Here is a 15,544-nt window from a genome sequence, read left to right as displayed (position 1 = left end):
CCTCTTCAAATCTCTCAAAAAGAGGGAGATAAAACGGGGGCTGGTGACCCCAACTGCTGACCCCACCAGCACCCGACAGGGGCTCACCTCCCCAGGGCTGGTTCTCTTCCCCACATGCGGACTACATGACACCTGCTGGATGTGACCCCAGGGAGGGGGTGACATGGCCAAAGAACGGTGACCTCAGAGCAGCGTCACGTGGTTCCCAGAAGCGAACTGTGCTGAGAAAGCAGCTGGGCGGGCGGGAGGGGCAGGGAGTGAGTCACATCTCACTATTCCCATGTCGGGCAGTCGGGCAGAGTCGGGCACCTGCTGCGCCTCCACGCTAAGGTGAGGCAGGCCCAGGGCAGACGAGTGGCCTGCAAAATGTGGGGTCGGGGGTAACCTCAGAGGATGCGCAGGGACAGGTGAGGTGAAGGGGGTGCTGGGCTGAGGGGGGCCTGGGAGAGTGGGGTGATTGCATGTAGGGTCTGACCTTCCTTCTAGAAGGGGCGACACGGGGCCACAGGCTCGGGCTTGGGGACCCTTGGACTGACGGGGGCTCAGGACTGGGCATGTCATGGGGTGCTCCTTTCTCGGCCCCCAGCAATCCCGGGGCAGCGGTGATGGCCCAGGTTGCCTGGAACCCGTCACTGCGGAAGGAGGCGCAGCATGCTGGGCCCAGTCTGGAGCGACAATCCTGTGGGCCAGGCTGCAGGAAGATGGGTGCACCGAGTCCCTGGGGAACGGGCGGGGTCAGCCCTGGCAACTTGGGGTGTCCCCCCACAGGGTGAGACCTGACACCTGGAGAAGATGGTAGGAACAGAAACCGCCAGTTTAACCCTCTTGGTAAGACAACAGCCCCACCCCCTGCCTCCCCTGTTATCAACTGGGCCGGCCCTACCCAACCCCCAGCTCCAGGCCCAGAGCAGGGACCTGTCCTCACCCCGCGGGCCGCTGGCAGGGGCACCTAGAGAACTGAAGACCCAGGGGTCAGGACTGAGACCCCAGCCCCGCAGGGTGGGGAGACCCGCGCCATAGACCAGCCGCTCCAGGGACCCCCTGGTGTCCCTCAACCTCCTCCACCTGCTGAGAGGAAGTCTGGCAGTAGACTCAGTGGGCTCCATGCCCCCAGGGCCTGGAGCCCCCTGCAGTGCAGTGTGCCCAGGCCCCTGAGCACTTCCTGGCCAGCCTGCTTGGGGGCGGGGGGGCAACACCTGCTTCTCTGCGAGGGGGGGGCCCAGGAGGTGGGTGCAGAGCAGCGGGAGAGCTGGGCTCAGAGGGGCTGCCACCACCCAGGCGCCACCACCTGGTCGCCACAGAGGGTGCAGCTGAGCTGGCTGGACCTGCCCAAGGGCCAATCCCTGGTGCCCAGCCCCGGAGCCCACAGATCCCCCCGCCCCCGTTCTCTCCCACCTGAGCTGGTGTCCCCAGGTCACCCTGCCCCTCTTGTCCCCCATGTAGAAGTTGGCTTCAGGGGCCCTGAAATTGTCAGCCCTGGGGGGAGCCGTTTGGCCTGCTGCTGTGGTGTTGCTCGCCGGCTACGCCATTTATGCAATAAAGCAAATGCATGAAGTCCACCAGCGGCTGAGAGCCAACCGGACCCGCGATTAGCTGCAGGGGCCAGGGCTGCAGGTGGGGTGGGGTGTGCGGGTGGAGGACGTGGCCTTGAGCTGCGGCCCCTCCCCACTGGCCACCCTGAGCCTCCTTCCTGGGCACCAGCCCTGCCTGACCTGACTCTTGCCTTGCAGGTGAAAAGGGAGTCACCAAATCTCGAGGTGTCTCCCTGGCCAGATGCAGGGCCCCCGGGGAGGAGATTGGCCTGCAGCTCCTGCCCTGCCTGTTTGGGCGTGACCCAAATCACCTTTGAGCAAAAAATGAAAAAAAAATAAAAGAGTGACCACCCGTTTGCAAGCCTGCCGCGAGCGAGCTCCGCTCCCCTGCCCACCCCTGGGCCCTCTCTCAGGACCAGCTGCCCTCTATGGCCCACACCCCCTCAGGGCCTGGAAAGGGAGAAACTCCCCCACCTGTCCTGGCACCACACCCAGTTGTGGGTGCTCCACGCCAGCCTCCATGCCCCAGTGGGACTGACCCGGCTTCACCTTGAGCCAATGCTGGCGGCCTCCGCCCAGGTCCCAACTGGGTCTCTTCAGGCACCCACTGCTGGTCCAGGGTCAACCACCTCAGGTCCAGCGTGGCCACCGCACCATGGCATGACCCTGCTTCACTCGTGTGCCGGAGTGACCCCAGGGCTGGGCATCTTTCCTCTGCAGGTACCAACTTCTTGTCAGGACAGTCCCAGCATCCGGGTGGGCAAGGTGGGGTGCAGGCTGGGGCCCAATGCCTCCCTCTCCTCCAGGCAGGGCCGGGGCTCAAGTGGGGACCCCTAAATGCTTCCAGGGCTTTCATGGAGGCCTGGTCTTTAGCCCCCGCCCACCCTCACCCCAACCTCCCCGCCCTCCCTAGGGGATGGGGGCGACCCCACCCACAGGTACCTCTGGAGTCACCTCACTGGAAGGAGAGAGCGCTTGTCACCTTGGAAATCCCAAAGGTTGGGGTTCTGTGTGGGGAGCTGGGATCAGAGACCACAAGCTGGACAATCCTGGGGAGCCACTGCCCTGGCCCATGGGCCTGGGGTTCTGTCAGGGCCTGCAGAGCCCCGTGCAGTTCTGCTCCCGCAGGAGCCCCCACCCTGGGCCCTCGGCCTGAAAACCAGCCTTCGCCTGTGGGCAGTGGGTGCTGAGCCTCCCCCTGCCTGTGAAAGGTATAGTGGGACCATCCTCGCCCTGGGGAACCGGGTCCCCCCTCTCTGCAGGGGCCTGTTCTGGGAGGACTCAGACCCTCCTGCTGGCCCCCCACCCCAATCTCATCTCCTCCAGGAGGCCACTCTGGACTGAGGTCAGGCAGCCTCTGAGAACCGGGGCCCAGGGTCTGCGGGGAGGGGCTGCCGTGGGGGGAGTAGGGCTGAGGGGGAAGGACACCCCCTGCCTTCCTGCCGGGTGCTGGGGGTGCTGACGAGCCTTGGGGTGGCCGAGCCCCCGGGGTCCCTGCTGGAGGAGACAGACAGGGCCCTCCTGGAGCTGGCTCTGGGGAGGCCTCCCCCCGGCGCCTCTGCAGTGTCCTCTTCTGTGAACTGCGGGGCTGAGGATAGTCAGAGGCCGTGGGTCTTCAAACAGCATGTCCGGTATCAACACGGCTCCCTCTGAGGAAAAATGACGTCATCGGACTTTCCAAGGTCGGCTCCCGCAGCACGAGGGGTGCTCTTTCCCCAGGAGACATCTAGGCCTGGAGTCACCCCGGGATGAACGGCTGGTGGGGATTCAGACCCAGGCACCCCACCCCATGCCCAGCGCCTCCGTGGGGACAACTCAGCAACAAGCTTTAAAGCTTTCAAAAACCCTTCAGGGAGTCATGAGATGCAGGAATTTGGGGGCCCGTGTTAGAGCCACACAATTAGAAAGAGCAGGACTCGCAGGTCCACACAGGAGGGCGGTCAGTGGACCCCGGAGAAAGGCCAGGAAACAAGGGGCCCCGACACTGGGCGAGGGTGGGGCTGCAGGGTCTGCGGGGGTGGGGGGATGCGGGAGGGGGCGCGGGAGGTGTTGCGGGAGGGGATGCAGGAGGAGGCGTGGGGAGGAGGCGCGGGCTGGGGCTGGGATGCGGGAGGCCCAGGCAGGCGAGCCCCGAGCCCGGGGCCTCAGCAGCTGCTCGGGAGCCAGAGGGCGGCGGCGGGAGGGGTTCCGGGCAGCGTGGGGATGTCCAGGAAGGGGGCGTCTCCACGCAGAGCACCCCGAGGTCGCGCCACCAGAGGCGGGGGGGGGGGGGGGAGGGGAGGAGGGAGGGGCGGGGGGGAGGAGGGAGGGGCGGGGGAGCCGGGGGGGACGGGGGCGGCCTCCCGCGGGTCTGGGAGGGTCGGGGCCAGTCGGGGGCGCTGGGCGGGGCCAGGACGCTGCGGCCACAGCGCGCCCCGGGTCCGGGCCAGCAGCGCCCAGGCCCCAGATGCCCGCGCAGGGGCCAGCGGGGTCCCCGGCGCCCAGGTGGAGAGGGCCGCGCCCCTGGGGCTGTGAGGGGGCCGCCCGGGGGCGGGGGGGGGCGAGGGGCGCGCGCTGGGCCGCCCGGGGGGGGGGGGGGGGGACGAGGGACGACGGGCGCGGAGACCGCGGGGCCAAGGGCGGGGCGCGGGCTGCGCGGAGAGCGGCTCCAAGGGGCAGGGAGCGAGCCCGTCCCGTCGCGCCCCCGGAGCTGCCGGCCCAGCGAGGCCGGGGCGCACACACCCGGCCCCCAGTAGGCAGCCGCGGCCCGGCCCGGCGAGCCCGCCCCGCCCGCGAGGTCTGGCCTCCGCCCCGCCCCCGGCGGAGCCGCCCAATCCCGGGCCTGCCACGCCCCCTCCGCGCCCGCGGCCCCGCCCCCCGCGCGCCGATTGGCCAGGCCGCTGGCCGGCTCCGCCCCGGGGGCCCGAGAGCGGGGCTCCCCGAGGAAGGGCCCGCGGCCCTGCTGCGCGTGCGCGCGCCGTGACCCCGGCTCGAGGTGACGGCCCCGACCCGGGCGGGGTCCCAGGCGCAGAGGCCGAGGCCCGCCGCGGCCCGGTCGCCGGAGAGGGAGGCCCCGCCCCGTCGCCGCCCGGCCGGGCCCGGTGAGGACAGGCCCCGGGGCCGGGGGGGTCCCGTCCCCCGGCGCGACGTGCCCGCCGGCCCCGGGCTCCAGGGCCGCGGGTGGGGGTGCCCGGCCCGCGCGCGGCCGCCGCCTGTCCCTCACCCGCGCCCTCCTCCCCAGTGCCCCAGGCCCCGACGCCCCAAATCAGAGAGCCCGCCTGTCCTGCACCCCACCCCGTCTGCCCTGCCCGGCACCGGCCCGGCGCCCTCCCGGCTGCGACGGTCCCCGCGGGGCGGCAGAGGGTCGCGGGGCGGCAGAGGGTCGCGGCCCGAGATACCGGACCGGGGCCGGGGCCCTGGGGCCCGGTGGGAGAGGGGCGGGGAGCTGAGGGGGCGTAGGGAGGCCTGGTAGCCAGCTGCTTGGCCAAGGAGGGGTGACCGTAGAGACAGGGGCTCCTGCGGGGCTGTGTCCCTACGTCTGCCCTTCACCCCATCCTGTCACAGCCCCCGCAGCCAGCGGACAGAGGCTTGGAGGGCTCCCCCAGAGCTGCTGGCGCAGAGCCCCGGTGAGCGGCCACTGCCCGGAGACGCAGATGCCCAGCTCAGAGACGGGCGGGGTGTTGGCGGCATCCGTGGTGTTTCTCCCCCGCAGACACACTGGTCCCAGCGCCAGGCCAGGCCCAGCTTTCGGAGCCTCACCCATAAGGGGCTGGGCCTGGTGCGTGTTCCTCGGTGTCGCCATAACAGATCGCCGCAGGTGTCGCTCCTTACAGCAATGCACCCTGGTAGCCGTCTGGACTAGGGAGGCCAGGGGTCCGACAGGGTCTCCAACTGATCAGTGTGTCAGCAGGGCCACATCCCTTTCTGGAGCTCTAGGGGAGACGGCGCTTGCTGGCGTCTCCAGCATCAGGAGGCCCCGCATCCCTTGGCTCGCGGCCCTGCCCATCCCCAGCGACAGGGCGCCCGACCCCGTGTCCATCCTCACGTCTCTTCTGCGTCTCTGTCCTCCTGCCCTCTGGGACACTGCGGTTGTACTGGACCCACCCAGGTGATCCCCGCGAACCCTAGCTTTGTGATTCTCACCCCCTCCCAACTTAATACACAGGCCCAGCGGTTCCAGGAATTGGGGCTGGATATCCTGGGGGAGCGGGGCATTAGCGGCCGCCCAAGGCCCTGCTGGTGTCTGAGAGTTCTTCGCTCTGTGTGGTTTGCATTTCTGGGTCTCTCTCGTGCACCACCAGTTAGGGTAGGTGTGAACGAGGCCCGCGGCTGGGTCGGGCTCCAGGTGGGGAGTTAGTCAGAGGCTGGAGGTGAGTGGAGTAAGGCGGACTGCTCGACTTTTTTACCATCTAGATTTATATCTGCTTCACTTTAAAGTATTATGTCCAGTCAGTAAACACTTATTGAGTGGCGGGGAAGGGGAGAATGAGGTGACTGCTGGTGAGTCGGGTTTCTAGGGTGATGAGAATGTCCTAAACTTGTGTGTGGTGGGGTCCACTTGGTCCCCACCCATGCGGGTCCTTGCTGGTGTCCATTTTTTGTTTCTCTTGTGTCAATCCAGCATGCGGGTGGTGCTCACTGTGCTGGGATTTGCATTTCCCTGGTGACAACGGATGATGCTCAACTCCTCATGTGAGTCCGGTGTTTTTATAGCCTCGTCAGAGCCTTCGCCCATGTTTTCATTGGGTTATTTGTCTTTTGTCACTGAATAGGAAGGGTTCTTCATCAATTCCAGGTACAAGTCTTTTTTTTTTTTTTAAGTTTTAATTTTTTTGTATTTTAAAGATTTATTTTATTTATGCATACAAGAACTGGGGTATAAGCCAGAGATGTGGGGGGTGAGAGGACTCACCAGAGACAGAGCACGGAACAGAACAGGCGGATCCAGTGAAATCCGCTGTTGAGGGGAGCAACGGGGAGACAGGAGAGATCTGCTGCTCCATGTGGGTAGCTCCCTGGCCAGGGATCGAACTCCGGCTGCAGTGGCTGTCCCTATCTTTTAACCTCTTTGATGGTATCCTTTGACTCACAAAAGTACTAAGTTTTGGTGAAGTCCAATTTACCTTTTTCTTTTTGACTCCTTATATTTTGAGTGTCATGTTGAAGAAAACTTTGCTTGATCCAAGGTCACGAAGAGTTGCTTTTTTTTTTTTTTAAAGATTTATTTATTTATTTTATTTTTTTTTTTTTATACAAGCACTGGGTACAGTCAGAAGCGCAGGAGGGTGAGAGAATTCACCAGAGCCAGAGCAGGGAGCAGAGCAGACAGAAGGACCGAAGGACACTGCTGAGGGGAGCAGCAGGCGGCAGGGGAGGTCCGTGCGCCATGTGGGACCCTCCTCCGGTGGCCGGGGAGCAGCCGGGGATCGAACCGGCGCCGCAGAGGCTGCGGGCAGCTTCGCAACCCAGCGCTCAACCACTGCGCCACCGGGGAGGCCCTTTTTTAAGAGTTTTTTTAACTTTGATGTTTCAATCCATTTCGAGTTGATTTTTTAAAAATGTGTGAGGAAGGATTCCAGCTTAATTTTTTTTTAATTTATATTCTTTATATTCAATTTGTTGGAAAGACTGTTCTTCCCCCCACTGCACTGTCTCGAGACACTGTTTGAAATCAGTTGACCACACTGTGAGAGTTTGTTTCTGGACTCTGCATTCACTCCATCGGTCTATGTCTATCCTTACGTGGTACTGCACGGCCTTGATTACAGTAGTTTTGTGATCGGTTTTGATACTGGGAATTGTGAGTCCATGTATTCTAAGCTATTCTGGGTTTCGTGAATTTCATATGAATTTTTTTCAAAGATTTATTCTTTGATTGATTGATGCATACAAGAATTGGGGTACAGGCCAGAGGTGTAGGGGATGAGAAGATTCCCCAGAGACAGTGGGGAACAGAACAGACAGATACAGTGAAATCTACTGTTGAGGGGAGCAGCAGGTGAGTCAGGAGAGGTCTGCTATGCCATGTGGGGGAGCTCCCTGGCTGGAGCTCGAACTCATGCTGCAGTGGCTGTGGATTGCTTCATAATGCAGCATCCTAACCCCTTGTGCCACCAGGGAGACCCCGATTTCATATGAATTTGAGGGTCAGCAATGTCAGTTTCTGAAAAAAAAATCAAGTGGGATTTGGAGAGGGATTTTGTGAATCTGTAGATTCATTTGAGGAGCATTCTCACCTTGACAGTGCTCAGTCTTCCTGTCCATGACCATAAGATGCCTTTCTGTTTACTTGGGTCCTCTTTAATTTCTCTCACAATGTTTTGTGTTTTTTCAGAATACGAGTTTTGCATGCCTTTGGTTAAATTTACTCATAAATGCTTTGTTATTTGTGAGGCTACTGTAAATAGTATTTTTCCTCTTAATTTCAGTTTTGGATGATTCCTTGCAGTGGCATAACAGTAGCAGGGGAGGTCTTTTATTTCTTTTTCTTGTCCGGTTGTTCTGACTAGAGTCTCCAGTACAAGTTTGAATAGAACTGGAAATCAGGCATCCTGTCTTTTTCCTGACCTTAGGGTAAAAGCTGTCAGTGCTTACCACCAAGTGTGATTGTACCCTGGGGTTTTTCATAGATACTTTCATCAGGCCGTGGAAGTTTTGTTGAATGTTTTTACCCACGCCTGCTTTGTGAGGACAGCTCTGAGCCTGAGTATCCACGACTTTACCTCTGCTAAGGAGACCTTACTGGGTGGCTGTCTATGGACCTGGATCTCCTAAAATTTAAAGTGTTTTCCTCTTTTCTTTGTGTTCACATTTCTCTTTAAAGCCCAGAGGAATGTCGCCCTCCTGCCCCTTCGCTCACGCCCACCCGCCTTCCTTCCTGCATTTTTTTTTTACACCAAAGCAGTTAGGTCCGGGGGAGAGCTGCCTTTTCTTCTTTTTCCTTTTCTTCTTTAAAGATTTATTTATTTATACGTGCGAGAACTGGGGTGAGAGGACTCACCAGCGAGAGTGGGGAACAGAACAGGCAGATGGAATGAAATACACTCAGGCAAGGCAGGAGAGGTGTGCTGCGCCATGGGGGTAGCCCCCGGCGGGGGCTGCAACTCGTGCTGAGTGGCTGTGGCGAGCTTCATGGGTTGCGTCTGGACCCCTTGCGCCACCAGGGAGGCCCTAGCTTCCTTTTTTCCTTAAATAAAGGCAGCATGCTGAAATTCTCTTGCAGGTTCTGTTTCTCGCTTACCATATCCCGGACATCACGCAGTCCCGGTGCGTGGAGTCGGCTCTCGTCTTTATTGGCAGCTGCGCTGTGCTCTGCTTCGTGGGTATCTGTGGATTATTCACCCCCGCCCCCCCCCCGTGCTTCCCACTAGCCAGCCTCCCACTGTTCCCGCGGCCCGCATGCTGGCCCGGAGAAGGTGGTAGGGGCCTCCCGGAACAGGAGGAGCATTTTACATCACTGAGGTTTTGCAGTTTGGTGCAGCCATAAAAATTTTACCAATCAGTTTGAACCCCGCCCTAATCTGGTCTTGCCTAACGGCTCCAAGTGAAGTCGGGTCAGATCTTTGCTCCAAATCTTTGCTATAAATCCACGGGCGAGGTTGCTGCCTGTGGCATGGGAGCTGTTTCCTCACCCCTGCAGGCGGACGGAGGGTGGTGGGGCTTCGCCTCCCGGGCGGGGAGGCCGCTAGGAAGGGACACGGAGAAGGGTGAGAACGACGGTAGAAATATTTGTCACTTTGAAAGAAGGTTAACACTGCGACGACCCGAGCTCCAGACCATGGGATTTCACCAGGTTTCCCGGGAATGTCCTTTTTGGCGGGGACGTCACGCGGGGCGCGGGGCGGCGCAGTGGCCCGTCCAGGCCCGGGCTCCCGGCCTCCGGCGGCGCAGGTCCTCGCCGCTGTTTCTCATGAAGGGTCATTGCCCAGCGTGGCGCAGGCCGCCCCTCGGCGGGTGCTGTGTTCTTGGGTTCGAGGGGCTTGGGAGATGGAGCCCACAGGGGTGAGCTGCCCCTTCCTCACAGGGTGCTGGTGCCGGCACCCCATGACTCTCTGGGGTGAGTCACCCCGATGGCCCGGCCAGGCTGTCTGTGCTTCCCCCGCAGGCGCTGATGTCCCTCCTGGCCCCTCTGGTCCCGGGGCGCTGGGGCCTCCTTCACGGGTCCCTCAAGCTCCACTTGCTGGAAGGGGAAGCTTCCGTTTGGAAGCCTTAGAAGAAGGACTGTTCCCCTCCTCGTTTATTTGTCAGTTGCTGCCGTCAGTGCAGACTGGGGTCCAGCGTGGCCGCCTCTCACCTCTGGGCTCGCAGCCTGAGGACTTGCCCGGGGGCGGCCTCTGGGCAGCCAGGCCTCGGTCTCCTCCGGCGTCTTCACTGCGGCCGGCGCAGGGCAGGGGAGATGCGGGCCCGGGCCCACCCAGCCCTGGCTGGCACCTGTGGCGCCCCGTCGCTCGGGCCCCTGGCCTCAGTCGGCCGGGCAGCTGGGACGGTGGGCTCGGGGTGCTGGAGGCAGGGCTGGCGGCCCGGGAGCTGGGGGCCTGGTCCGGCGACTTGGCCCCGGCAGGTGACCTCAGTGCTGGCGGGGACGAGGCCGGGCCAGGTGTCACGTGCCTCTGTCGCGCCCGCGAGGCTCGGGGCCTCCTCTCGGCTTCTTCGGGTGTGTCTGTACGTTTGAACCCCGGGTTCAATGTCCTTAATTCTTTCACTCATTTAGGAAACCCGCACTGCCGGGTCTGGCGTGGCCTCGCGGGGGATGCAGGGCGACCTCCTCTGCCGCGTGGCGGCGGGGCGGAGAAAACCACCTCCCGAGGAAGTGGGTCTTGTTTTCGGAAGGTCGCGTCCATTCCCGGGTGACAGCAGTGCGGGGGGGCTGGGGCCACCCCAGGAAGTTAGAGAAAACACAGAGCCCTGGAGAGGCGCGGCCTCGTCCGTCCCCCCCCCCCCCCCCCGCTGCTCTGCGTGTTTCCTTGTGTTTTATCTGGTTCTGAGGAGACAGGAGCGCGCGCCGCCTCCTCACCTTCGGGGCAGCCTGCGAGGCGCGGAGGGCCGGGCGCGGCTCGGAGAGGGCCCCCCACCCCACACCCCCACCCCCCGGCTCCGCGTCGGGGTTTTGGGGAGCGCGCCCCGGAGCCCCGCCTTGCTGGGCGCGCCCGTCCGCGCTCTGGCGGGGCTTGTCTGTCAGCCGGAAGGAGACATCTTGGGGGCTCACGCCCTCCGCGGCCCCCCGCACCCCTTCACCGGCCGCGCCCCCTGGCGGCCCCCCGGGGTGCTGCAGCCGAGCTGGGGGGGGCCGGGGTGCTGCCGCCGAGGAGGCGGGGGGGGTGGGGGGGGAGGAGGGGGGTGTCGGCCGAGCGCGGCACAGACACCCCAAACCCCGGCTGCTCGGAAAGTCGCTCCCCCGAGCCTTTTCCCCACGTCCTTTCTCCCCTGGAAGACGAGCTGAAGGCAGAACCCCAGGCGCCGCCTCCTGCCCTCGGGCCTCGGAGACAGAGACCCCGCCCCCCCACCCCCCCAAACCCCGAGTCTGCCCCGAGCTCAGGCCCCCCACCGCCGCCGCCGGGCTCCCGGGCCCGCTCCCAGCCCTTTCGGGGTGCGGCTGCTCGCGAAGGGGGGCCTTTCACGAGACGGTGCCGGTGAAGCGCGGTCCTTAGTTGGGCCCGAACCCCGCGTGTCCGAGGTCCTCGCCGGAGGGGAGGGCAGCGCGGAGGCTGGGGGCGGGGGGGGCTCCGCGGCCGGGATCCCCCTGTCCGGCCGCCCGGCGCCTGCCCGCGTCCAGCGAGGCCCCGGGTCTCCGCGGCCGGGCCAGGCCCCACTCGAGCCCGCGGTGCCGAGAACCGCGTCTCCGGTTCGCCCGCCTCGCCCGGGCCGTGGCCTCTCCCGCCGGAAACGGCCGAGGACGCCTCACCCGGCGGGATCCGGGCCGCGAGGCCCTGGTGTTGCTGGTCTTCGGGGAGTCAGCAGCTCCCGCGTCCAGGCAGAGGCTCGCAGGGCCGGAGGGAGGCCGGAGGGAGGCCGGAGGGAGGCCGGAGGGAGGCCGGAGGGAGGCCGGAGGGAGGCCGGAGGGAGGCCGTCCCTGCCAGCGCCGCCTTCCCGGAGCCGCGTCGGGGTCTGGTGCGGCGCCAGGCCCTGCCCCGTCCACGCCGGCGGGCAGCGAGGCCAGCGGGCAGCGAGGCCGGCGGGGGCAGGAGGGGCCTTCAGCCACCTGGGCTGAAGCGCTCGGGAGGGGCAGGGCTGGGCTCTTCCAGGGAGAGGGGGAGCCGGAACCCCAACCCTGATGTTGCCGTGGCCGGGTCCAGGCAGCACCCCTGGAGGGCTGGGGGGGGATGAGGCCAGTCTGCCGCCATGCATGAGGCCTGCCTAGCAGTCGGGGCTGGGCAGGGGGAAGACACCACAACCCACCGTCAGCCTTGGGCCCAGGTGCCTCTCATGGATGTTGGGGTGTTGGGAGAAAACCTTGGGATGCCGGGCATGGAACCTCCAGTCCATGTGCTCTGCAGAGCCCCAGACACAATGAGTATCACGCAGCCGCGTCAGGTGAAGCAGGTGTGGGGGCACGAGGGCATCTGGGCCCTGTTGCTGTCTGGGTCCTGGGCAGGCGGGTGGGGGCTGCCCACTGGAGACCTGGAAAGCCCCTGCCTCCACCGGACCCCAGCCCCCAAGACGCAAAGGGCACCCCCCCAACCCTGTCTCCAGGCCCGGCTGCGGGCCGTCCTGGCTTCTCCAGCCAGAGCCTGGGCCCCCGGTTACAGGACTCCCAGGCCCTCCGTGCCCCAGCCCCACCCAGCTGGGGTCGCTGCCCGCAGAGCCTGGCACCTGCCGAGTGGCCACGGCCTGGGGCGTAGGCTGAGCCCCACTGAGTTGGGGGGCCAGGACGACCCGCCGCCCCGGGCCAGGCATGCCCACTGCAGGCACAGAGGCAGTGGTGCGCCCGGGGCCTGTGGCTGGGCAGGGGAGGGCGCCCGTGTGCTGGCCAAGCAGGCTTAGGCTCCCTGCCAGAGCGCCCTCGTCCCGCGCCCCAGGGCCAGGGCGCGCCCCTGACAGCTTTGCCTCCTCCCTCAGGACGCAGCCCCGGGAACCCAGTTCCTTGCCCGGCAGCAGGAGAGACCCCTCTGCTGGGGTGTGCGGGGCCACCATGCCCCTGCCCGATCCCAGCGAGCAGGAGGGCAAGCGCGTGAAGGCCGGCCAGGAGCCGTCCCCCGAACCCCCCGAGCCGGGCACAGGCGTCGTCCCCGCAGCCCCGAGAAAGCCCCGGAAGTTCTCCAAACTGGTCCTGCTCACAGCCTCCAAGGACAGCGCCAAAGTAGCCGGGGCCAAGCGCAAGGGCGTGCACTGCATCATGTCCCTGGGCGTGCCCGGCCCCGCCACCCTGGCCAAGGCCCTCCTCAAGATCCACCCCGAGGCCCAGCGGGCCATCGAGGCGGCCCCCCCGGAGCCCGAGCAGAAGCGCTGCAAGCGGGGCGCAGGTGAGCCGCTCGCAGGGAGCAGGGAGGGGAGCGAGACCTCCTGGGGCTGGATTCCCCTCCCCAGGGCGGCGTGGGCCAGACAGGCTGGCAGGCCGGAGGGGTGGGAGCGAGCGTGAGGGTTTCTGGGCAAGTTCCTGGCCCCGTGGCCGCTCCGGGCCGACTGGCTTCTGCAGGCTCCGGCCCGGGCCAGGTTTGTCCGCCATCCGAGCGTGCGTCGCGGGGCCTGGGGGTTGGCTGTGTGGTCGTTTGTGTGTCTGAGTCTATCTGAGCCCCGAATACCCCACCCCTGCCAGCCTGAGGCAGGCCAGAGCCTGGGTGCTCTGGCCCCGAGTTCCCTGGGAGCGACTCCAGCAGGCTGTGTCCCAGGACGCGGGGCCTTTGGGGGCGAGCCTCTGGGACGGCACGTCTCTAAGCCATCACTGGCCCTGCGGGCCTGGACCTGTCCCCCCAACCTTTCCTTTCACCCCGGCCTGACCCACGCCCCTCTCTTCCAGATGGGAAGGAAGATGGAAGTTTGATGGGGCCTCCTGCCCCCAGCACCACCGCCCCTGCCCCAGCGTCCCCGCGTCCGGGCAGCCCTGGCAGCGGCCAGTCTGAGCGCTCAGCGACCTCGACATGACTCCCTGCCTCGGCTCCGCCTGGCCCCGTCGCCGACCGTTTTTTCACCCTCAACATTGTGTGTTTTTCCTGATGAAGCATCAGTCACTTTTGTAAGCAGAAGATTCAAAAAAGTGAATAAAAGAAGCTGGACCCCGCCGTGGACGCCTCTGAGCCTGCAGGGTCCTGGGTCCTCCAGCCCGGCCCCACCCCACCCTCCCCGGCCTGCCCGGCTGCTCCGACGCTCTGGCTTCGTCCATCCCCCAGGGCCTCACCCCTGCCCATGGCACAGGGCTAGCGCGCCTCTGGGCTTCCCCTTCCTGCTGCCGGTCGGAAAGGGCTGTGGGGCCTGACTCCCCCAGGGGGCGGGGCGTCGCTGAGGAGGGCCCAATGGGCGGGGGCGGGGCCAGTGGGCGGGGGCGGGGTGCAGGAGGGCCCAATGGGCGGGGCGCAGTAGGGACAACTGGCCGGGGACGGGGCGCAGTAGGACCAATGGGCGGGGCCGGGCGCGGTAGGGACCAATGGGCGGGGGCGGGGCGCAGGAGGGCCCAATGGGCGGGGGCGGGGCGCAGGAGGGCCCAATGGGGGGGCGGGGGCGGGACGTAGGCGGGACCAATGGGCGGGGGCTGGACCCACGAGGCGTGGAAACAGGGGTTCTCGCGGTAGGAGAGCGGGCGGGAGGTGCCGCCGGTTCGGCCTTTTATTGTGACGTAACTTCACAGACGCGGAAAAGCCGCGGGAGCGCTGGGCGACGCGCCCGATTCCCCACGTGCTGGGGGTGAACGCGGCCACCACGGCGCGGGGCGTGACGGCGACGTCGAGACACAGCGGCCGGCGGGACAGCGACGGGCCTGAGCCGCCCGCCCCGCGCGGGCCGCGCCGTCCCCGGGAGGGGCCCCCGCGCAGGGCCGCGAGACGGGCAGGCGCGCGAGGGCAGCGGCTGCGGGCGTGAGTTCGCGCAGTGAGGAAAAAGAAAAGCAGAGCGGCATGGTCGAAAATGTTGACGAGACAAACAGTTCGTTAACCAAATGTTACAAAAAATAAATAGAGATTAAAATATTTACAAGAGGGCCTCCCTGCTGGCGCAACGGGTTAAGACACAACCTATGAAGCTGTCTGCAGCCTCGGCAGCACGAGTTTGATCCCCGGCGAGGGAGCTACCCACGTGGCGCAGCAGACCTCTCCTGTCCCCCGCTGCTCCCCTCAGCAGTGTTTCAGTCCGTCTGCCTGTTCTGCTCCCCGCTCTGTCTCTGGGGAATCCTCTCATCCCCGCCACCTCTGGCCTGTGCCCACGCTCTTGCATGCATAAAATAAATCTTTAAAAAATTTTTACAAGAAAAACGACAACTGGGAATTCAAGAGACACAGAACAATCCAAGCTATCCTAAAAACGAGGAGCAAATGGGATAATTCAGTCTCTCTGACTTCAAAGCTTACTATAAGCCAGGGTGACCCAGATATTGAGGTGCCTGCACTTAGATTCATGGACCGAAACTGAGAGCCCAGAGATGACCCTTCACACTGATAGGCAACTGCTTTTCAGCGAGGGTGCCAGCAAGTTTAAGTGGGGAAAAAGCTCATCTTTTCAACACATGTACTAAGGCAGGCAGGTAGCCACATGCAAAAGAATGAAGGTGGAGGCCTATTTCACACCACATACAAAAAGGAACTCGAAATGGGCCAAAGACTCATGAAAGAGTTAAGGTATAAAACTTTTAAAAGCAAAACAAAGGAGTAAATCTTTGTGAACTCGGATTAGGCAGGGATTTCTTAGCTATGACATCAAAGCACAAGTAACAAAAGGAGAAAAACAGCTAAGTTGGACGTCTTCCAGAAGAAAAGCTTTTGTGCTTCAAGGTATACCATCTCAACAGGAGACAATAAAGTGATAACAACCCCAGAAGGAGAGAGTTTTTGCAAATCAAAGATCTGATAAGGTACTGATAAACAGTTTTTAAATCCAATAATACAATAACA

At 64.0% G+C, this 15,544-nt stretch overlaps 1 protein-coding gene across 2 annotated transcripts; it reads left to right on the top strand.

Moving 5' to 3' along the window:
• Nucleotides 1-4,589: 4,589 nt before the first annotated feature.
• FLYWCH2 (FLYWCH family member 2) lies at nt 4,590-13,774 on the top strand. Of its 2 annotated transcripts, none has more exons than XM_037507753.2 (3): nt 4,590-4,612; nt 12,567-12,970; nt 13,465-13,774. In XM_037507753.2, the coding sequence occupies exons 2-3, from the start codon at nt 12,640-12,642 to the stop codon at nt 13,587-13,589; spliced, it is 456 nt and encodes a 151-aa protein (XP_037363650.1). In that variant the 5' UTR covers nt 4,590-4,612; nt 12,567-12,639; the 3' UTR covers nt 13,590-13,774. The 2 variants fall into 2 exon arrangements, with proteins under 2 accessions (XP_037363650.1, XP_037363649.1); XM_037507752.2 differs by lacking the exon at nt 4,590-4,612 and adding an exon at nt 6,976-8,829.
• Nucleotides 13,775-15,544: the final 1,770 nt, after the last annotated feature.

Source organism: Talpa occidentalis, unplaced genomic scaffold, assembly GCF_014898055.3.
Source record: "Talpa occidentalis isolate TD23 unplaced genomic scaffold, MPIMG_talOcc4v2.1 talOcc4.12, whole genome shotgun sequence".
NCBI classification, from domain to species: Eukaryota; Metazoa; Chordata; class Mammalia; order Eulipotyphla; family Talpidae; genus Talpa; species Talpa occidentalis.
Note: the sequence above shows the minus strand (reverse complement) of the source record. Positions and strands in the feature narration are given on the sequence as shown.